Source organism: Lethenteron reissneri, chromosome 71 (assembly GCF_015708825.2).
Source record: "Lethenteron reissneri isolate LAM-NWPU_2019-01 chromosome 71, ASM1570882v1, whole genome shotgun sequence".
NCBI classification, from domain to species: Eukaryota; Metazoa; Chordata; class Hyperoartia; order Petromyzontiformes; family Petromyzontidae; genus Lethenteron; species Lethenteron reissneri.
Genome location: NC_083849.1, coordinates 1,683,081 through 1,705,478, shown reverse-complemented (window position 1 = coordinate 1,705,478; position 22,398 = coordinate 1,683,081). Strand labels below are relative to the sequence as shown.

Here is a 22,398-nt window from a genome sequence, read left to right as displayed (position 1 = left end):
TTGCCCGGCGGCAGTTTGACCTCACTACCCCTATCACTACCTACCACAATCACTACCCCAATCACTACCTACCACAATCACTATCCCTATCACTACCTCAATCACTACCCCTATCACTACCTACCACAATCACTACCCCAATCACTACCTACCACAATCACTATCCCTATCACTACCTCAATCACTACCCCTATCACTACCTACCACAATCACTACCCCTATCACTACCTACCACAATCACTATCCCTATCACTACCCCTATCGTAATCACTACCCCAATCACTACCCCTATCATTATCCCAACCCCCTATTGCCATCCCTACCACTAATCCCTGCCCTGGTCCCCAGCTAAAACCAGGCTTACCCCAAACCCTCCTTCACCACTTTCCGTCTGTCCTCCTGTCACCGTACAACAGCACTTAAACTATAGAACTAGCTCCTTTTTCAAAAGTGACCCGGCCACAAACGATGATAGCTAAACGAAGTGGCTTATCACGTGGAGATTTACAGCGGCCAACTACTCTAAACATGCGATGATTCTAAATTTGGGGGGGGGGGGGGAACCGGAGGACCCGGAGAAAAATCCACACGACCACGGGGAGAACATGCAAACTCCAAATATACAGCAGCAGGCATTGTCAAGGTCGGGATAGAACCCACGACCTCCTGTATACCAGGCAAGGTAGTTAACATCTCGTCATATTATAACTCCAAATATACAGCAGGCATTGTCAAGGTCGGGATAGAACCCACGACCTCCTGTATACCAGGCAAGGTAGTTAACATCTCGTCATATTATAACTCCAAATATACAGCAGGCGTTGTCAGGGTCAGGATCGAACCCACGACCTCATGTATACCAGGTGAGGTAGTTAACATCTCCTAGCCACACGCAAACTCCAAATATACTGCAGGCATTGTCAGGGTCAAGATGGAACCCACAACCTCCTGTATACCAGGCGAGGTAGTTAACATCTCCTAGCCACATGCAAACTCCAAATATACATCAGGCGTCAGGGTTGGGATCGAACTCACGACCTCCTGTACACCAGGTGAGGTAGTTAACATCTCCTAGCCACATGCAAACTCTAAATATACAGCAGCAGGCATTGTCAGGGTCAGGATGGAACTCACGACCTCCTGTATACCAGGCGAGGTAGTCACCAACATCTCAAAGCCACCTGCGGTATTGACCGGGAGGGGGGGGCTACTGCCCCCCTCCTTCCTGGATTGTAACCGCGCCAACCTCGGCCGAGTGCCCTGAACAAAATTCGTCGGCTTCAATTGCAACGGTTTCTTACGCTCAGAATACAGGCAAAGCGTGGTGCGCGTGACAATGGTTTTATTTTGTACGCAAATGGCTGCGAGAGAAACCGTACAAATGGGACAGTGACAGATGTTTGATGGGATACAAGGGGACGGGAGGGGGGCAACGTCAAGGTACAAAGCTACGAGCATTCCTGGCAGCGATTTCAGCCGCACCACCTCTACATAACAAAAGGCTCAGTCAACCATTCTACACAACAAAGACTCATTTTCTGGCAGCGATTTCAGCCGCACCACCTCTACATAACAAAAGGCTCAGTCAACCATTCTACACAACAAAGACTCATTTCCTGGCAGCGATTTCAGCCGCATCACCTCCACATAACAAAAAGGCTCAGTCACTTTTACACGCACCTTTACATCATCCGCACCTTGTTTACACAACAAAGGCTCATTCCTAGCAGCGTGCTTCAGCCGCACCGAACCTCACAAAAATAATATCCAGAGCCTACCTTGGCTCCTCCCACCCTCAACCAGTAAATATAAAAACACGGTTTTCCTGTAATTTCTCTCACTTGATACAGCTATCGTGCTGTGACGGTTCCAACTGAAGACGGAAGCTTGTGTTGCCTCCGAAACGTCGTGATTTTTATTTTATTTGTATTTTACTTTTATTCATTTAAATGTTTTACCTACGTGACTTTACCGAAAAAACCTAAGAACATGGACGAGGCGGTCGACTTCTCCGACCGGACTACGGATTGTGAATGGCGATGATTTTGCGGAGGAGGAGAGCTGGGGGGTTGTTGTTTTTATTATAAATCACGGCCGAGAATCCAATACCGGCACCACCAGGGTGGGTGGCCAGCACCACGCCCGGCTGCCTTTGTCTCCCCAGTAGCGAAGTTTACACACCGCACTAGGTACTCATTTGAGGCCGAGTCAACTTAGGGGAGGGCCCAGGACCGGTTCAGATAATCGTCACCGGTGGTGGCCGTGACCGGGAATCGAACTCGGGTGGCCGGGTCCACGACCGTTCCCCCAACATACATACTACCACAATCACCGCCATCACCACTACCACCATCATCATCATCATCACTCACACCACCACAAAAACAATCACCACCCCCAAAAGCCATCACCATCATCACACTACCACCACCACCGCTTAAGCACTCACAACACAAGACCCGTTCGTCTCTGCGGGTCTTGCGGTCCTCTCCACGTCTCACCGTGCTGGTGCTGCCGCTGCTGCTGCTGCTGCTGGTGCAGCTGCTGGTGCCGTGCCGACAGCACCATGCTGGCGCGCGCCACGCCCCGCGACAGCGCCCCCCCACGGCCCCGGCGACTCGGCTCCCCCCTCGGCGCAAACGGCCGGTCCTGCTTCTCTTCGCCTGCGGCCGGCGCTGGCGCCGATGCCGACGCCGCCGCTGGCGCCACGGCGGCCCTCACCGCTCCAAACCCCGCCTGCTGCTGCTGCTGCTGCTGCTGCGGCTGCTGCTGGTCTAGCCCGAGCAGCCGAGCTGGCGCCAACAGCTGCTGCTGCTGCCCACGGTTGCCGCCCCCGCCGCTGCCGTTGTTGTTGCTGGTGGTGCCGGACGCCTCTCTCTTGCCGGTGCTGCCGCAACCGTCCAGCGCGTCGCTCTCGGCGTCGCTCACCGACGCCCGCTGCTGGCGCCGCCGCTTGGCCAGTTCCACGCCGGCGCCGCCGCCGGCATCGGAATTCTCGCTGTCGTCCTCCGCGCCCCACTGCCCGCCGCTGGCGCCGCCGTAGCGGAAGCGCGGGTCGCGGTAAACTGGGAATTCGCGGTGGTGCCCGGCGCCGGTTCTGCCCCGTGTCGCCGGTGAGCAACCGGGACCGGCGCCGCCGCCGCCGGCACACGTCCCACGCGACGCCGCCGCAAGCGAGCCGACGGCGCCGCCCCCTCTCGACACTCTCGTGCCGACGCCGCCGCCGGGGTTGGCGGCTAGCCCGCCGCCGACGCCGCCGACGGTCGCCCCGCCGCGGCCGCGGAAGACGCGCTGCTCAAAGGCCGGGTCGCGACGGCGCAGAGGCCTCGATGGCAACACCCCGCCGGCGCCGCCGTCCTTGCCGCCGCCGCCGTCGGGCGGGGGGAGCGAGCGGTCGGGGCGCGCGTCCCTCCCGCCCCCCCCCCGCCGCCGCCGCCCCCCCCCTGGCGCCAGGCTCCTTGCCATCCGTGCCGGCGTCGCCGCCCGCCGCCTTGCCGTCGGAGAAGCCGGCCGATTTGTCGTCCCGGTCGGCCGTCTTGAGGTCCTTGAGCACCGGCTTCTTGATGGGGCCGGTGCGCCGAGGAGGCTGCTGCTGGTGCTGCTGCTGCTGGTGCTGCTGCTGCTGCTGTTGGAGCGGAGCAGAGTTGCTGCTGGCGTTGCCTGCGGAGGCGGCGCCGCCGCTGGAACCCGGCTTGGGCCCCCAGCGGGTCTCCAGCTTGCCGTCCTTCCAGTGCGGCGGCTTCGCAAATTCGCCAGCGCCACCAGAGGCGGTGCTGCTGCCGCTGGTGCTGCCGGCGCTGGGCGGAGTGGCGGCCTTGGCGCTGGCCTTGCCTGCGGGAGGCGGGGGAGGATGAGAGGGGGGGGGCCCGGACCGTGAGGTCACCCTGCTGCTGCTGCTCTATATAAGAACGGGAGAGACAGCAGAGCCTCACCATTCTGGCGAATTGCCCGATGATGCTGGATACAATTACCAGCGAAGCGTCGTGCTACTCAAATTGTAAATGTTGTGGTTTCACGCTTCAACACACCGGTGGGCTAAAGCAGTGAACTATTTGTCTTTGGTCAACGTGACACTTTTTTTTACCGATTGGCCGTGTCGGGTGATGGAGGGTTACGACACATTTATAAATAACGCGATCTAAATCCAAAAACGTTGATTATGAATATTGGTCGCGAAAGCCTGCTACGTGTTAAACCGTGAGGTTGTTGCGGGAGGTGGCGGTGGGTGGATTATCGGCAACACCGTCGTCATTAACCAGCCCGATTTGCCATCGCCGTGACAGGTACCAGCGCCAGCTTCATCAACACAAGCACCACCATCCACGCAACTAGAGCTGGCAGCACCAGCTACTCAATTGCAAAACCACCGCCACCACAATCACCACCACACTTTCACTGCAACTAAAACCTCGCAACACCATCCCTTGAACGACAATACTTTTAATTCATTTGTCTATTCATTTTAGATTTTGCTTGGTAACAGGGTTTCCAATTGCTTGGTAGTGGCTCCACATGGAAATTTGGTCCTCATATATAATGAATGTAAAGGTCAGGTCTCGGAGTACGCGACTGGCTCGGTTACACGCTTTGTGCAACTCGTACTTTCGTTCGCACGCACGGAAGCCAAGGCGAGGAAGTCACGCAGCCCGCCACCACGCCAGCTCGTGCACGTACACTGACCCACCCCCCCCCGCCGCATACCCTGAGACCTTGCTGTACAGCGTTGTGGGATACTATTAGCGTGAAAGACACCCTGTTGTTAAAATACCACAAACACCACGAGCCTATTAACAGACTGCCGGGGCAAGTGCTGTTAGCAAGCAGCGGCACCTATGAAGGCCGGCACGGCACACGAGCGGGTGAGTGGCCAACACCACGCCCGGCCGCCTTTGGTGCGATGTTCGCTACACACCACACCAGATACTCATTTGAGGCCGGGTCGACCTAGGGGATCGCCAAAGGACCGGTTCAGACAGCCCTCGGCAACGGCAACCACTTCAACACCGGCGCGCCACTCACCCTCTCCCCTCTGCCGGGTGTCTCCCCGCGCCGCCAATCCGCCCACTACGGCTCCGGCTTCGGGTTCTCTCTCCCTCTCGTCACCACGCGATGCCGAAACGCCTCCGCCGCCACCGCCACCGCCAGCTTCCTTCCTGGTGCCGCACGACGATTCTCCGCCGATCCTCCGCGGCAGTGGGGAGCGAGGCGAGTCGTCGGGCGACGCGAGCTCGGCGTGCCGGTACAGCTGTGGGCGGAAGGGGCGGTGGGGTGGGTGGGTGGGTTAGTGGGGAGGGCGGGAGGGTGAGGGGGGAGCGGTAACGACCAAGGCACACAATGGCCGCGCCGGCGTTAATTCCGGTGCGGGCGGAGGAACGCGATGGGCGCGGCGGCGATGGGGGGGGGCGGTAGTGCGGCGGTTAGCGCGCTGCCCTACGGAACCCGGTGACCCGAGTTCACGGCCAACACCGGTGACGATTTCCCGCACCTCCCATTGGCACGACGTTCTTACACCGTACCCCTGACTAGACATCTGAGAAAGAGCTTCATAGCTCATCGGATTCCTCCTGCGAGTATAAATCACCATCCTGATTCTGTGTGCGCGGACCAAACGCGGCACGTGCTTGAGACCGATCCCCCGTTTAATCGTCAGCCGGTGCGGCTCGCCGCGAATGGTCGATGGTGTGCGCCGTGATCGCATTTCCCGTCGCAGTCGCACTACCTTCTCGTAGTGAGGCAAGTGGTGCTGCTGCTGCTGCTGCTGTTGTTGCTGTTGCTGCTGTTGCTGCTGCTGGAACATCTGCTTGTCCCGGTAAGACCGCGGGGCCGATCGAATGCCGCCACCGCCGCCGCCGCCACCGTCATCAAACAGGTCGCGGTACATCGCCGGGACGTGGTGGTGCGGGGACACGTCGTCCGTGTCGAAGAGGTGGTGCTGCTGGTGCTGCTGCTCGGAGCGCGAGCCCAGCACGAGGTCACGCCTGCGCCGAAAACAAACGCGTTAAACGCATGCACGTACGCATTCGTCGCAATGTACACACGCTCGGATGACACCCGCCCTCAACGTCCCACGACCCGCTCGCGGCGGCGCCGTGGGAGGTAGGCCCTTCATCCAGCAGTGGATGGGCGCGTTGCTGTAAACCATTATCGTACGACATTCGATAAAAAAATTAACCCGTAAAAACAAAGTTTTTCACTATAAATCCTTTATATGCGTAGCATCGGTTTTATTTTATTATTCATTTCTGTTTTTCTTGAGTAAGAGTTTCATTTTTATCACATTGGTATTTTAAATTAAATATGAAAAAAAAATTTCTCCTAAAAAGTGTAAAATTTAGGGAATTGTTTTTTCACGAAAATAAATTGTCACGCACAACGAGTCTGTGTGCAAAATGTCAGCTCGATTGGATCACGGGAAGTGGGTTAAAAAACGACCGAAAGATTTGCACGGTCGTAAGCGCGCAAGCAAGCAAGCAAGTGAACTTAATATAAAGGATTTAAAAAAAAGTTTTGCTCGCTGGCGGGCCGCAAGTTTCTTTACAAAGAATCTCCCCGCGCACTGCCGTAGCCTCTCAACCCTTTGCCAGTACGTCTTCAAGGTCGGGAGACGTACCGAGGCTCCCACAAGGCCATGCGGCGGGCAGGGGGTGTGCGTGTCGCGCCGTGTCGGCGCCGGATATCGGTCGAGTGCCGGCGGTCGTGCCGCTACGCTTCTCTGTGGTCAGCAACGACGTCTTCAAACGCAGCGGCGCTGCTGAGACTACGGCCTCCAACAACGGCGTACACGAATCGTACCCGTTGTGGGTTTACTCTCCAAAACACCGGGTGTGCTGTACAAGTAAACGAATTGGCCACGTTCTAGTTTTCGATTTAAAGCTTTCGTGACTGCAGGGATTCATCTTCTTGGTTCTTTCGGTAAAGTCACGTAGAAGAGAAATAATAAATAAAAATAAAACATAATAAAATAATTCTCACGACGTTTCGGCCACAACGCAAGCAGCCGTCCTCAGGTGAAGCGTCTGAAATTCAGACGCTGTCTTTCCGACAGACCTGTTTCTTCACCTGAGGACGGCTGCTTGCGTTGTGGCCGAAACGTCGTGAGAATTGTATTTTATTACGTTTTTATTTTTATTATTTTATTATTTCCCTTCTACGTGACTTTACCGAAAGAACCAAGAAGATGGCCCCGTTCTGTTCACCTTACTAATTGGCCGTGTCGGGTGGTGGCGGGTTTAACGACACAGCATTTACATTTACGCGATATAACCCAACAAAACATTGGTCGCGAGAGAGCCTACGCGTTGACCTACTACCAACGCCTCTCGAAACAACAATTAACGGCCGAGTCGCTCGCGCGTTCCGAGATTCAACGACGAACGGAACACCCCAACCGCCCTGCAATTTGCGTTCGTCTCAGAACGGGGAAGGGTTCGCCGGCTGTTGGGGCAAACGCTGCGAGCGGCGAGCAGCAGCAGCAGCAGCAGCAGCAGCGCCTGAGCGGGGGGCAGCGGGTGGCCAGAGCCACCACGCCCGGCAAACCCTGCCGACCCCTGACACCCGTGCCCCTGCCGTACGTCCGTGCTAATTTGTTTTATTTTACTTTTATTAATTTAAATTCTTTACCTACGTGACTTTACCGAAAAAACCTAACAGTATGAATCCTTGCAGTCACGAAAGCTTCAAATCTAGAACGTGCTAAGGAGTTTTTGCGGCTCATCGGATCCCTCCCGCAGTAATAATTAACGATGCCGAGTCCCGTTGCGCCCTGCGGGACGACCCGTAGCCGCGGACGACTCTCCCGTTACCGAGAGTCTTGAAGGAAGCGGGGAGGCTGCTGCTGCTGCTGATGATGCTGCTGCTGCTGGTGCTGCTGCGGTGGCGGCGAGGTGGGGGTGACGGCGGTGGAGGAAGGGGAGACGCGGCGCGTTGGCTCCGACGGTTCCGCCGAACCCCAGACGGCGCGGGGAGGGGGTGGCGGGTCCGCGGGGGGCGTCGCTCGCTCCCGCAGCAGGAGTCCTGCCGGCGCTAGCGGGGACGGACGGGGGAGACGGGCGCAGGCAAACGGTCATACGACGAGCCGCGGCAGCGCCGGCGACGATGGGCCGGGGGCGCCGGGCGGGTGAATGCACGGCAAGGTGGCACAATAGGTTTTTTCGGTAAAGTCACATAGGTAAAAAATTAAGTTAATAAAATTTTTATTAAAATAAAATAAAAATCACGACGTTTCGGAGGCAACACAAGCTTCCGTCTTCAGGTGGACCCCTCACAGCATGAAAGCTGTATCAAGTAAATATCTTGATTTTTATTTTATTTTTATTTTACTTTTATTAATTTTTATTTTTTACCTACGTGACTTGACCGGAAAAAACCTAAGAATATGAATCCTTGCAGTCACGAAAGCTTCAAATCTGGAAACAATTGGTGGGGTTGAGGGGGGGGAGAGGCAACGTTTGGGTGGATCTGGCGGTCAGCGCCGCCGTTGGCGGAGGTGGGCAAGGGTGGCGCTGTTGCTGCTGCTGGTGCATTAGGTGGGTGATGGTGGTGATGGTGGTGATGGTGGCATTGATGCTGGTGCATTAGGTGGGTGATGGTGGTGATGGTGCATTAGGTGGGTGATGGTGGTGATGGTGGTGATGGTGGTGATGGTGGTGATGGTGGCATTGATGCTGGTGCATTAGGTGGGTGATGGTGGTGATGGATGGTGGTGATGGTGATGATGGTGGTGATGGTTGCATTGCCGCTGGTGCATTAGGTGGGTGATGATGGTGATGGTGGTGATGGTGGTGATGGTGCATTAGGTGGGTGATGGTGGTGATGGTGGTGATTGATGGTGGTGATGGTGATGATGGTTGCATTGATGCTGGTGCTGCTGGTGGGTTAGATGGGTGATATTCTTTGGGTCTTTCGGTAAAGTCGCGTACGTAGGTTCAATGCGCGGAGGTGGCTATGTTAATGTGAAAATAACAAACAAAAAATACAAAAATATATTTTTTTTATATAAAAATAATACTAAATAATACAAATAAAAAAACGATGACGTTTCGATCGCAACACAAGCGTTCGTCATAAGGAAAAGAAAAAGTAAGAGGGGCAAAGCGGCCGAGGCAGACTGTTTTAAAGGTTTATAGCCTTCTTGTCTCGAAGTCTGTTAAAAGATCTAATAGTTGTGTGGAAACCGTCCCCGTAGAGGCGGTTAAACCTCGACTTACAGCTTTCGTGACTGCAGGAATTCATATTCTGCGGGTCTTTCGGTAAAGCCACGTTCAAAGCAGCGGAGGTGGCTATGTTCATGTGAAAATAACAAAAAAAATGGGTGATGGTGCTGTTGGTGCATTAGGCGGATGGTGATGATGGTGGCACTGCTGCTGGTACTGCTGCTGGTACTGCTGCTGGTACTGCTGCTGGTACTGCTGCTGGTACAGCTGCTGGTGCTGCTGCTGGTGCTGCTGCTGGTGCTGCTGCTGGTGCTGCTGCTGGTACAGCTGCTGGTACTGCTGCTGGTACAGCTGCTGGCACTGCTGCTGGTACTGCTGCTGGTACTGCTGCTGGTGCTGCTGCTGGTGCTGCTGCTGGTGCTGCTGCTGGTGCTGCTGCTGGTACCGCTGCTGGATGACAGAGGAGCGAGCGAACTCACCCCCGTGACCTTGAGAGAGCGGCTGTGCGTTGGTGGACGTGACGCCACCGCCGCCGCCGCCGCCGTGCTGGAGATAAGACTCCAGCGCAGAGGCAGGAGCGCCGTCCGGGTGTTCCCGGCGCAGGGCTTGCTTTGGCGCTAGCAGGCCGGCTGCGGTAGCGGCGAGGGGGGCGGGGAGAGAGGGAGGGGACAAGCAGATCCCGTTGAGGTTCCAAAAGACAAAGATCCCCCGTGTAGCCTTCACAGACCGTTGGGGCAAGTGCTGTTAGCGAGCACCTACGAAGGCCGGCACGGCGCGCGAGGGGGTGGGTGGCCGGCGGCACGACCAGCCGACTTTGTCTCCAAAGACAAAGATCCCCCGTGTAGCCTTCACAGACCGTTGGGGCAAGTGCTGTTAGCGAGCACCTACGAAGGCCGGCACGGCGCGCGAGGGGGTGGGTGGCCGGCGGCACGCCCGGCCGCCTTTGTCTCCACAGTGGTGACGCTTACTACACATCGCACCAGGTAATAATTTGAGGCTGAGTCACCCTAGGGGAGGCCCAGGAGCGGTACAGATAATCGTCACAGGTGTTGGCCGCAAGCGGGAATCGAACTCGGGATGCCGGGTCTGTAGCGCAGCGTAGCGCTACACCACCGCTCTCCAGACACACACACGGACACGCACGTACGGACACGCACACGGACACGCACACACGAGCGAGACACACACACACGGACACGCACTCACGCACGAGACACACACACGGACACGCACTCACGAGCGAGACACACACACGGATACACACTCAAAAGCGAGACACACACGGATACACACTCACGAGCGAGACACACACACGGACACGCACGCACGAGCGAGACGCACACACGGACACGCACACACAAGCGAGACACACGCACGGACACGCACTCACGCACGAGACACACGGACGGACACGCACGAGCGAGACACACACACGGACACGCACACACAAGCGAGACACGCACACACACACGAGCGAGACTTGACTGGTGAGTTTGCGCCGCGCCGCCTAGCGCCACCTGAAGGATGATGCATCCCTGCGGCCGCCTGCGTGGACGAGGAGCCGTGCCTCCCCCCCGCCTGCATCATCCGCGGGTCCATGTAGGTGGGCATCATCATCCAGCGCGGGTCGTAGCTGATGGACAGCGATGGCAGAGGAGGCCCGGGCACCATCCCGCCCTGGTACTGAGTCCGTTGCTGCTGCTGCTGTTGCTGCTGCTGCTGCTGTTGCTGCTGCGGTGGCGGTGTCAGCCCCGAGTGCGACAGCTGCTGCTGCTGCTGTTGTTGCTGCGGTTGCTGCTGATGCTGGTGCTGCTGCCAGTGGTGCTTCAACATCTGCTCCTGTGGTTGGGCAGAGAGATGTTTCAGGACGTTAGTGCTCTCGCCGTGTGTGCGTGTGTGTGTGTGCGTAGTGCGTGGCCTCAACGTGCACCTGGCCTGGCACAGGCGCCGTGGTGACGTCCCACTCACGACCACCAACACCAACAACGCCGATTATCTCAACAGGTCCTGGGCCTCCCCTAGGTCGATTCGGCCTCCAACGAGTGCAGTGTGTGTAAACATCACCAACAGAGAAAGCCGGGCGTGGTGCTGGCCACCCAACCCTCGTGTGCCGTGCTGGCCTGCATAGGTGTTGCTCGCAAACAGCACTTGCCCCAAGTCTGTGAATAGGTTATACGGGGGATCTTTGTCTTCGTGACCGCCAGAGCGCACCTGGCCTGGCGCAAGTGCCGTGGTGACGTCACCGCCGCTCAGTGGCGAATGGCGGCTGCTGGTGTTGTTGTTGTGTATACGAGAGCGTCACACCGACGACATTTATTTTCCGTTTGAGGCCACAGCGGCACGGAGGGACGTGTGCTTCACTCGCGAGCAGTGGGCGCGGCGCAAACACCGCACGCAGAATTACCAGCACTGCCCTCCTACTGACCACACTGCCAACTCACACCCACCCACCCACCAAACCCACCCACACCCACCCACCAACACCCGCCCACCAACCCAAACCCACCCATCCGCCCACACCCATCCACCGACCCACACCCATCCACCGACCCACACCCACCCACACCCACCCACCAACACCCGCCCACCAACCCAAACCCACCCATCCGCCCACACCCATCCACCGACCCACACCCACCCACACCGACCCACCCACACCCGCCCACCCGCCCACCGAACCACACTCGCCCAGCCAACCCATACCCATCCACCGACCCACGCACACCCACCCACCTACACCCATCCACCCACACCCATCAACCGACCCAAACCCACTCACCACGCACGCCCCCCCCATCCCCATCCACCCACCCGCCCGTCAGCCCACCCACCCACCCACCTGCTGCTGCTGGCGCTGGAATCTCGGCGGCAGCGTCTTCTGGAAGTGGCGGGAGTAGGCGTGCGCTGGCGCCGCTTGCTGCGCCACCATCGCCCCAGCCCGCTCCCTCGGCGGCCCCCCCATGCCGCCCTCCCCCCCCACCGATTCCCCCGCCCCCCTCTCCTCGTCCGCGGGCGGTGGCGGCGGCGGCGGCTGCGGCGCCAAGGCTGGCGCCAACGCTGCCGCCGTCAGCGCAGCGACAGGGGCTGGCGCCGCCGCCGGCGCCGGCTTCTGAGGTGGCGGTGTCGGAGTCGGGGTTGGTGGCGGTTGCGCGGAAGCTGCTGCTGCTGCTGCGTTCTTGATGGAGCTCATGCTGCTGCTGCTGCTGCTGCTGCTGCTGCTGCTGTTGTTGTTGCCGATGTTGGCGGTGGCGCTAGCGGAGAGGGAGGTGGAGACGGGGAGGGACACGCGGCCCGCGCCTTCTTTCCAGCCCGCCGGCGCCAGAGGGGGATCTGTGAAGGCACAGGCGCGCACCCGCGCGGTGGCAGAGAGCGAGCGGGTGAGTGAGCGAGCAGGTAGATGAGCGAGTGGGTGGGTGAGTTTGTGAGCGAGTGAGAGAGTGAGCAGGTAGATGAGGGAGTGGGTGGGTGAGTTTGTGAGCGGGTGAGTGAGTGAGAGAGTGAGCAGGTAGGTGAGGGAGTGGGTGGGTGAGTTTGTGAGCGAGTGAGAGAGTGAGCAGGTAGATGAGGGAGTGGGTGGGTGAGTTTGTGAGCAGGTGAGCGAGTGAGAGAGTGAGCAGGTAGACGAGTGGATGGGTGAGTTTGTGAGCTTGTGAGAGAGCGAGCAGGTAGATGAGCGAGTGGGTGGGTGAGTTTGTGAGCGGGTGAGCGAGTGAGAGAGTGAGCAGGTAGACGAGTGGATGGGTGAGTTTGTGAGCGTGAGAGAGCGAGCAGGTAGATGAGCGAGTGGGTGGGTGAGTTTGTGAGCGGGTGAGCGAGTGAAAGAGTGAGCAGGTAGACGAGTGGATGGGTGAGTGGGTGAGCGAGTGAGAGAGTGAGCAGGTAGACGAGTGGATGGGTGAGTTTGTGAGCGAGTGAGAGAGCGAGCAGGTAGACGAGCGAGTGGGTGGGTGAGTTTGTGAGCGGGTGAGTGAGCAGGTAGATGAGTGGATGGGTGAGTTTGTGAGCGAGTGAGAGAGTGAGCAGGTAGATGAGTGGATGGGTGAGTTTGTGAGCGAGTGAGAGAGTGAGCAGGTAGACGAGTGGATGGGTGAGTTTGTGAGCGAGTGAGAGAGTGAGCAGGTAGACGAGTGGATGGGTGAGTTTGTGAGCGAGTGAGAGAGTGAGCAGGTAGACGAGTGGGTGGGTGAGTTTGTGAGCGAGTGAGAGAGTGAGCAGGTAGATGAGTGGATGGGTGAGTTTGTGAGCGAGTGAGAGAGTGAGCAGGTAGACGATTGGGTGGGTGAGTTTGCGAGCGTGTGAGCAAGCAGGTAGACGAGTGGATGGGTGAGTTTGTGAGCGAGTGAGAGAGTGAGCAGGTAGACGAGTGGGTGGGTGAGTTTGCGAGCGTGTGAGCGAGCAGGTAGACGAGTGGATGGGTGAGTTTGTGAGCGAGTGAGAGAGCGAGCAGGTAGACGAGCGAGTGGGTGGGTGAGTTTGTGAGCGGGTGAGTGAGCAGGTAGATGAGTGGATGGGTGAGTTTGTGAGCGAGTGAGAGAGTGAGCAGGTAGACGAGTGGATGGGTGAGTTTGTGAGCGAGTGAGAGAGTGAGCAGGTAGACGAGTGGGTGGGTGAGTTTGTGAGCGAGTGAGAGAGTGAGCAGGTAGATGAGTGGATGGGTGAGTTTGTGAGCGAGTGAGAGAGTGAGCAGGTAGACGAGTGGGTGGGTGAGTTTGCGAGCGTGTGAGCGAGCAGGTAGACGAGTGGATGGGTGAGTTTGTGAGCGGGTGAGTGAACAGGTAGACGAGTGGGTGGGTGAGTTTGCGAGCGTGTGAGCGAGCAGGTAGACGAGTGGATGGGTGAGTTTGTGAGCGGGTGAGTGAGAGAGTGAGCAGGTAGACGAGTGGATGGGTGAGTTTGTGAGCGTGTGAGAGAGCGAGCAGGTAGATGAGCGAGTGGGTGGGTGAGCATGTGAGCGGGTGAGCGAGTGAGTGAGCGAGCGAGCGCGCAGGGAGACGTGACAGTGGGTGGGTAGGTGTGCGAGTTCGTGAGCGGGTGAGCGAGGGTATCAGCCGGTGAGCGGACAGATGAGTGGGTGGGTAGCTTGGTGAGTTGGTGAGTGAGCGAGCGGCTACACAGTCTCCAACCCCGGCCATTTAGAGATTCGTGCACCCACCACCCCATCTCCGTACCGTGTGCTCCGATACTTCGATTGCCGGCTCCGCTCTCCGCGCCGATCCGGATCCGGCACGCGCCGGTGCCGCCGGTGCCGCCGGGGACGCCGACCGCCGCAGCCTCCGCTTCTTTCTTTGGCGCCAGCGCGGGAGCCGGCTTCAGCGGGGGGAGGGGCGGGGCGGAGCAGGTGGTGCCCGAGGGGAGGGGCGTGGAGGAGGAAGAGGAGGAAGAGGAGGAAGAGGAGGGGGGGGCGGGCGAGGTGGTGGTGGTGGTGGAGGACGATGTAGCAGCAGCGGCAGCAGCGGCGGCGGGAAGAGGAGGAGCGGCGGGAGCCACTTTGAGCTCCGAGTCGGATCGGGGAGTTCGACTGTGAGAGAGAAGATGGGGATGATGATGACGATGATGGCGAAGGTGAGGATGATGATGATCGTGAGGATGACGATGACGACGATGATGGCGATCGTGAGGATGACAATGATGACGACGATGAAGAAGAAGATGATGATGACGAAGGTGAGGATGATGATGATGACGACGAAGACAATGATGACGATGATGACGACGACGACGACGAGGAAGATGATGACGAAGGTGAGGATGACGATGACGACGAAGACAATGATGATCGTGAGGATGACGATGATGACGATGACGACGAAGACAATGATGACGATCATGAGGATGACGATGATGACGACCATGAGGATGATGATGATGACGAGTAAGATGATGATGACGAAGGTGAGGATGACGATGATGACGAAGACAATGATGACGATGACGACAAAGACAATGATGACGATCGTGAGGATGACAATGACGAGGGAATGGAGGGAAAAGGGTGGAGGAGAGGAGTAAGCCCGATAGGAGGCACAAAACAGAGATAGGGGAAAAGGAGAGGAGTGAGAAGGGAACAGGAGGAGATGGGAGGGTATGAAGAGAAGAGAAGTGGAGAGAGTGATGCAGGTGAGAGAGCGGGAAGAGGGAAATTAGTAGAGAGAGAGCGAAACGATGAGAGAGGAAGAGTTGGGGTGGGGGGGGGGAGATGCAGGGGAAACAGAGAGTCACTTGCGAGTCCAATTACACAGAGCTCCACTCACACAGAGCGGTGCACAAACCAACGCACGGCACACGTACGGAGCGCACAAACACCGCGCCAATAACACGCAGTGCACAATACATGGGACAAGAGGACACCAAATACAAAGATCCCCGAAATTTTGACCGAAAACTTTCGTGACTGCAGGAATTCATATTCTTGGTTTCTTTCGGTAAAGTCACGTAGATAGAAAATAAAATCAATTGAGAATAATAAAAGCTTAAAAACCTCACGACGTTTCGATCGCCTGATGAAGACCCCTTGTGTTGCGATCGAAACGTCGTGGGTTTTTTGCTTTTATTATTTTAAATTTATTTTCATTCTATTTTTTATTTTATTCTATTTACGTGACTTTACCGAAAGAACCAAAAATACAAAGATCCCTTGTATAGCCTTAACAGATTGTAGAGACAAGTGCTGTTTAGAGCAAGCACCTATGAAGGCCGGAACGGTACACGATGGGGGTGATGTTGGCCAGCACCACGCCCAGCACCGGTTCATATAATCGTCACACTGGTGTTGGCCGTGAGCGGAAATCGAACTCGGGTCGCCGGGTTCATAGCGCGGCGCGCTAACCGCTACACTACTGCTCCCCACACAAAGATCCCCCGTGTAGCCTTTAACAGACCGCTGGGGCAAGTGCCGTTAGCGACCGCCTATGAAGGCCGGCACTGTGGCACACGAGGGGGTCGTGGCCAGCGTAGCGCTACCCACTACACTACCGCTGTGCAGAGGACACCACACACACACACACAGCAGCACACGCGCACACACAGCACACGCACACACAGCAGCACACGCGCACGACACACAAACTCCACCCTCCCCCCGCCAGCATCCACTCACATCGCCAATTCCGTCGCCGCCGCCGCCGCCGGCGCCGTCACCGCGGCTCCTCCGTCGCGCAGTTCGGCAGAGCCGGCGCGCGCCTGCCCGGTCCCCACCGCCGCCGCCACCGCCGCCTGCTGCTGCTGCCCTCCGCCGGCTAGCGCCGTCGCCTGCGTCATCAGCATCATCTTCTCGTCGAGGCGCTTCAGCTTCTCGGCGCAAGCAGCCAGGCGCTCCTCCTCCATGCGCCGCTCCTCCGCCCCGCGCCGGCGCCGCGCCCGCTCCACCGCGGCCGACACGCCGCCGCTCGCCTGCTGCCGGCGCTGCCGCCACGCCTCGTCCTCCGCCTCCTCCGACGGCGCCTTGGCTCCCGGCGCGGGAGCCACGGGCGAGCCCGGCGCCGGTGGTGGCGGCACCGGCAAGGGCCCCCCTCCTCCGGGGGCGGGGAGGATGCCCCCGCCCGCTATGCCACCGCCGCCGCCGGCAGCGGACGCCGCGGCCGCCGCTGCCGCCACGGCGGCGGCCGCAACGACGACGGCGACGGCGGGCGGCATGGACGACGGCGCCTGCAGGCCGGGACGTCCCGGCATGAGCGCCAGCGGCAGCTGCAGCTGTTGCTGGTGGTGGAGCTGCTGCTGCTGCTGAGGGAGGTGGTGGTGCTGTTGTTGGTGCGGGTGGTGCTGCTGCGGATGCTGCTGCTGCTGCGGGTGGAGCTGGTGGAGGTGGTGCTGCTGTTGTTGGTGCTGCTGCTGCTGCTGTATTAGGTGGTGCTGCTGCTGCTGGTGCTGCTGCTGCTGCTGGTGAAGGTGGTGCTGGTGTAGGTGATGGGGCGCAGGCTGCGAGCCCAAGAGTGGCGACTGCACTCGCTGCCCCTGTGGACGAGACGGGCACGGTGTGTTAGGAATGACGGCGGTGGGTGGGTGAGGGCGGAGCGGTCACATCTGCTAGTGCCAAGGCTGCTGGTGTTGATGACTTCTCCCGCTGGAAGTGTTAACACTTCCTCCCTCAGCGCTGCTTGTACCCGCTAGCACTAGTACTGCTGTTATTACTGCGAGTGGTAGTACGTGCACCAGCGATGGCGGTGCTGTTGCCAGTGCTGCCGGTATTACCGCCGATTGGTGCTGCCAATGCTAGTGCTGCTTCTAGCACCGTCAGTGTTAATTACAACCGACAGCGCTGTCAATGCAACCGCCACTGCCGCCAGTAATCGTGCGTGGACTGCTTGTGCTGTTGCAAACGCTGCCGGTATTACTGCTGATAGTGCTGCTGCTGCTGGTACTGACAGTGCTGCTACTGCTGGTGCTACCAGTGTTACTGCTGCTAGCGCTGCTTTCCCTCTGCGTGCGCCGCTGCTGCTAGTGCCGGCGTGAGTGCCGCTGGTGGTGGCGGTGGTGAAGCTGCGAGCGCTACCACGGGGCAGGGGAGTTCCGGCGGGGCGAGACGGCGCTCGAAGCCGGGGCGGCCGGGCACCTTCCAGCTCTGCGGCACAGCGAGAGAGGGCGAGAGAGAGAGATACGAAGCGGTCACACAACGCCTGCCTGCTGCCCATGGGCAAGACACGGCCCGGTTACTCTGTTTCACACGACCCATGGGCAAGACGCGGCCCGGTTACTTTGTTTCACACGACCCATGGGCAAGACACGGCCCGGTTACTTTGTTTCACACGACCCATGGGCCAGACGCGGCCCGGTTACTTTGTTTCACACGGCCCACGACCTCATTTCAAAAGGCCCACATGCTGGCTCTGGTTCAAGGCCTGGGTCCGAGTTCATAACGGCCGTGTCGGTTTCACTGCGTCTGCACTTTTCGATTTAAAGCTTCTTTCGTGACTGCAGGGATTCATCTTCTTGGTTCTTCCGGTAAAGTCACGTAGAAGGGAAATAATAAAATAATAAAAATAAAACATCATAAAATTATTCTCACGACGTTTCGGCCACAACGCAAGCAGCCGTCCTCAGGTGAAGAACAGGTCTGTCGGAAAGACAGCGTCTGATGAACAGGTCTGTCGGAAAGACAGCGTCTGAAGGATGCTGTCTTTCCGACAGACCTGTTCTTCACCTGAGGACAGCTGCTTACGTTGTGGCCGAAACGTCGTGAGAATTATTTTATTATGTTTAATTTTTATTATTTTTTTATTTCCCTTCTACGTGACTTTACCGAAAGAACCAAGAAGATGCGTCTGCACTGCCAAGTTCCCGGGTCCCAGTCCTTGGGTCGGGGTGCATCCTAACTTGCCTGCTGATGCTGCTGCTGCTGCTGTTGCTGCTGCTGCTGATGATGGAGCTGCTGCTGCTGCTGATGGTGATGGAGCTGCTGCTGATGCTGATGTTGCTGCTGATACGGCCCAGCTTGCGAAGACTGCATCAGTGGAGATGCCTTGATGGATAGCTCCGAAGAGGCATCCGCTCGCTGTTGGGCCACCCTGGAGAGAGAGAGAGGGGGATACACGGACTCTCAAGGGGCCCGCTGAGCCGGCAAATCAGAGAAACCCGAAAAACGTGGTGTGCCTCCTGCCCAGAGAGGGGCTGGCTCAGAATGGCCGTGCGACTCTTGATCACGTGCCGTACCAAAGCTTCATCTTCTTGGTTCTTTCGGTAAAGTCACGTAGAAGGGAAGTCCTCAGGACGGCTGCTTGCGTTGTGGCCGAAACGTCGTGAGAATTGTATTTTATTATGTTTTATGTTTATTATTTTATTATTTCCATTCTACGTGACTTTACCGAAAGAACCAAGAAGATGAATCCCTGCAGTCACGAAAGCTTTAAATCGAAATTTTATTATGTTTTATTTTCATTATTTTATTATTTCCCTTCTACGTGACGACTTTACCGAAAGAACCAAGAAGATGAATCCCTGCAGTCACGAAAGAAGCTTTAAATCGAAATCGTACCAAAGCTTCTTCTCCTTGGAGCCGTTGGGTTCGTCGTCGTCACTGAAGTTGAGCTTCTCCGAGTAGTCCACCTCGTCCTGAACGCCTGGGGGGGCGGGGGGGCGGGGAGGAGATTAAACGGCAAGCGCCACGCACGTCAATAATGGAACAGCCCGCCGGTCCGACGGAATAGTCCAACGGAAGAGTCACGAGTGGGAGCAGCTTCCTGCCGCTCAAATGAGCATCGAGACATTGGCGACCAATCTCCTGCGCGGAGCCAGTGGTGGACATTCCACGGCCCTATGGCTGAGGCGGGGGTGGCAGTACATCCATAGGTACCCCTAGCTGTTGACTTACTCCATCCCCACCGCCATCCCAGCATAAATAGTCGCTCCAAGCCTGGGGCTTGCCATTCAGACTCTGTCCTCTGGACAGACCTGTTCTCCACCTGAGAACGGCTGCTTGCGTTGTGGCCGAAATGTCGTGAGAATTATTTTATTATGTTTTGTTTTGATTATTTTATTATTTCCCTTCTACGTGACGACTTTACCGAAAGAACCAAGAAGAAAAAAGTGGTACTCATTCTATCAACCCAGGAGGGATGATGATGATGATGGGCCGGGTCAACGTGACTTTACCGAAAGAACCAAGAAGAAAAAAGTGGTACTCATTCTATCAACCCAGGAGGGATGATGATGATGATGGGCCAGGTCAACCACTACCCCCGCCTCCCACCCCAATCAAGCGGGAATTGAACTCTGACCTTCTGACTGCAAGCCGCCCGCCGCTCAACTGACAAGCCACCACCCGGCCGCATCCAAATCTACAATCGGGCGGGGGCCAGGGTTGGTGGGACACGATGAGATGCGTGTCTTTACGCACCGGCCCATCCGTCGTCGGCCTCGCTTTCTAGCGTGTCGAACTCCTTCAGGTCGTTGACGTTGACGATGCAGGGACGCTCCAGCGGTTGCTCGCCGCCCGCTGGCGGCGTGGCGCCGCCGCCCGACGACAAGGCCGCGGCTGCCGAAGACGCCGTGATCACGGACAGGCCTCCCACCAAGCCTGGGCCGCGTGGTACGGCGCGGCCAGCTCCCTGGGCAAACCTGGGGGGCGGGGGGCGTGACATCGTCGTCGTCATCGGGCTGAGTCTACGGGCAGTGTTGAGTGTACGGGCAGTGCTGAGTCTATGGTGCAGTGTTGAGTGTACGGGCAGTGTTGAGTCTATGGGCAGTGCTGAGTCTATGGTGCAGTGTTGAGTGTACGGGCAGTGTTGAGTCTATGGGTAGTGCTGAGTCTATGGTGCAGTGTTGAGTCTATGGGTAGTGTTGAGTCTATGGGCAGTGCTGAGTCTATGGTGCAGTGTTGAGTGTACGGGCAGTGTTGAGTCTATGGGCAGTGCTGAGTCTATGGTGCAGTGTTGAGTCTACGGGCAGTGTTGAGTCTATGGGCAGTGTTGAGTCTATGGGCAGTGTTGAGTCTATGGGCAGTGTTGAGTCTATGGGCAGTGTTGAGTCTATGGGCAGTGCTGAGTCTATGGTGCAGTGTTGAGTCTATGGGCAGTGCCGAGTCTACGGGCAGTGCCGAGTGTACGGGCAGTGTTGAGTCTATGGGCAGTGTTGAGTCTATGGGCAGTGTTGAGTCTATGGTGCAGTGTTGAGTCTACGGGCAGTGCTGAGTCTATGGTGCAGTGTTGAGTCTATGGGCAGTGTTGAGTCTATGGTGCAGTGTTGAGTCTATGGTGCAGTGTTGAGTCTATGGGTAGTGTGGAGTCTATGGGCAGTGTTGAGTCTACGGGCAGTGTTGAGTCTATGGGCAGTGTTGAGTCTATGGGCAGTGTTGAGTTTATGGTGCAGTGTTGATTCTATGGGCAGTGTTGAGTCTATGGGGCAGTGTTGAGTCTACGGGCAGTGTTGAGTCTATGGGCAGTGTTGAGTCTATGGGCAGTGTTGAGTTTATGGTGCAGTGTTGATTCTATGGGCAGTGTTGAGTCTACGGGGCAGTGTTGAGTCTATGGGCAGTGTTGAGTCTATGGCAGTGCTGAGTCTATGGTGCAGTGTTGAGTCTATGGGCAGTGTTGAGTCTATGGTGCAGTGTTGAGTCTATGGGCAGTGTTGAGTCTATGGGCAGTGTTGAGTCTATGGTGCAGTGTTGAGTCTATGGGCAGTGTTGAGTCTATGGGCAGTGTTGAGTCTATGGTGCAGTGTTGAGTCTATGGGCAGTGTTGAGTCTATGGTGCAGTGTTGAGTCTATGGGCAGTGTTGAGTCTATGGGCAGTGCTGAGTCTATGTGCAGTGCTGAGTCAACGGGCAGTGTTGAGTCTATGGGCAGTGTTGAGTCAACGGGCAGTGTTGAGTCTATGGGCAGTGTTGAGTCTATGGGCAGTATTGATTCTATGGGCAGTGTTGAGTCTATGGGGAGTGCTGAGTCTAGGGGCAGTGTTGAGTCTATGGTGCAGTGTTGAGTCTATGGGCAGTGTTGAGTCTATGGGCAGTGTTGAGTGTACGGGCAGTGCCGAGTGTACGGGTAGTGCCGAGTGTACGGGCAGTGCTGAGTCTACGGGCAGTGTTGGGTCTATTGGCAGTGTTGAGTCTATGGTGCAGTGTTGAGTCTATGGGCAGTGTTGAGTCTATGGGCAGTGTTGAGTCTATGGGCAATGTTGAGTCTATGGTGCAGTGTTGAGTCTATGGGCAGTGTTGAGTCTATGGGCAGTGTTGAGTCTATGGGCAGTGCTGAGTGTACGGGCAGTGTTGAGTCTATGGGCAGTGTTGAGTCTATGGGCAATGTTGAGTCTATGGTGCAGTGTTGAGTCTATGAGCAGTGTTGAGTCTATGGGCAGTGTTGAGTCTATGGGCAGTGTTGAGTCTATGGGCAGTGTTGAGTCTATGGGCAGTGTTGAGTCTATGAGCAGTGTTGAGTCTATGGGTAGTGTTGAGTCTATGGTGCAGTGTTGAGTCTACGGGCAGTGCTGAGTGTACGGGCAGTGTTGAGTCTATGGTGCAGTGTTGAGTCTATGGTGCAGTGTTGAGTGTACGGCAGTGCTGAGTCCACGGGGCAGTGTTGAGTCTATGGGCAGTGTTGAGTCTATGGTGCAGTGTTGAGTCTATGGGCAGTGCTGAGTCTACGTGCAGTGTTGAGTCAACGGGCAGTGTTGAGTCTATGGTGCAGTGTTGAGTCTATGGGCAGTGCTGAGTCTATGGGCAGTGTTGAGTCTATGGGCAGTGCTGAGTCTATGGGCAGTGTTGAGTCTATGGGCAGTGCTGAGTCTATGGGCAGTGCTGAGTCTATGGCAGTGTTGAGTCT

General features: G+C 57.1%; 1 protein-coding gene across 2 annotated transcripts in view; it reads right to left on the bottom strand.

Moving 5' to 3' along the window:
• Positions 1-3,151: 3,151 nt before the first annotated feature.
• LOC133361104 (protein PRRC2A-like) overlaps positions 3,152-22,398 on the bottom strand; it is a 38,791-nt gene continuing 19,544 nt past the window's right edge. For both annotated transcript variants that reach the window (XM_061579934.1, XM_061579935.1), the window contains exons 9-21: positions 19,981-20,201; positions 19,120-19,204; positions 18,466-18,652; positions 17,641-17,709; positions 16,249-17,102; positions 14,321-14,670; positions 11,992-12,482; positions 10,670-10,991; positions 9,632-9,781; positions 7,803-8,022; positions 5,720-5,978; positions 5,020-5,245; positions 3,152-3,831 (exon numbers count right to left, since the gene is read on the bottom strand). In XM_061579934.1, the coding sequence (XP_061435918.1) occupies positions 3,296-3,831; positions 5,020-5,245; positions 5,720-5,978; positions 7,803-8,022; positions 9,632-9,781; positions 10,670-10,991; positions 11,992-12,482; positions 14,321-14,670; positions 16,249-17,102; positions 17,641-17,709; positions 18,466-18,652; positions 19,120-19,204; positions 19,981-20,201 (3,970 nt within the window). In that variant the 3' untranslated portion in view covers positions 3,152-3,295. The remainder of the gene's footprint in view (positions 3,832-5,019; positions 5,246-5,719; positions 5,979-7,802; positions 8,023-9,631; positions 9,782-10,669; positions 10,992-11,991; positions 12,483-14,320; positions 14,671-16,248; positions 17,103-17,640; positions 17,710-18,465; positions 18,653-19,119; positions 19,205-19,980; positions 20,202-22,398) is intronic.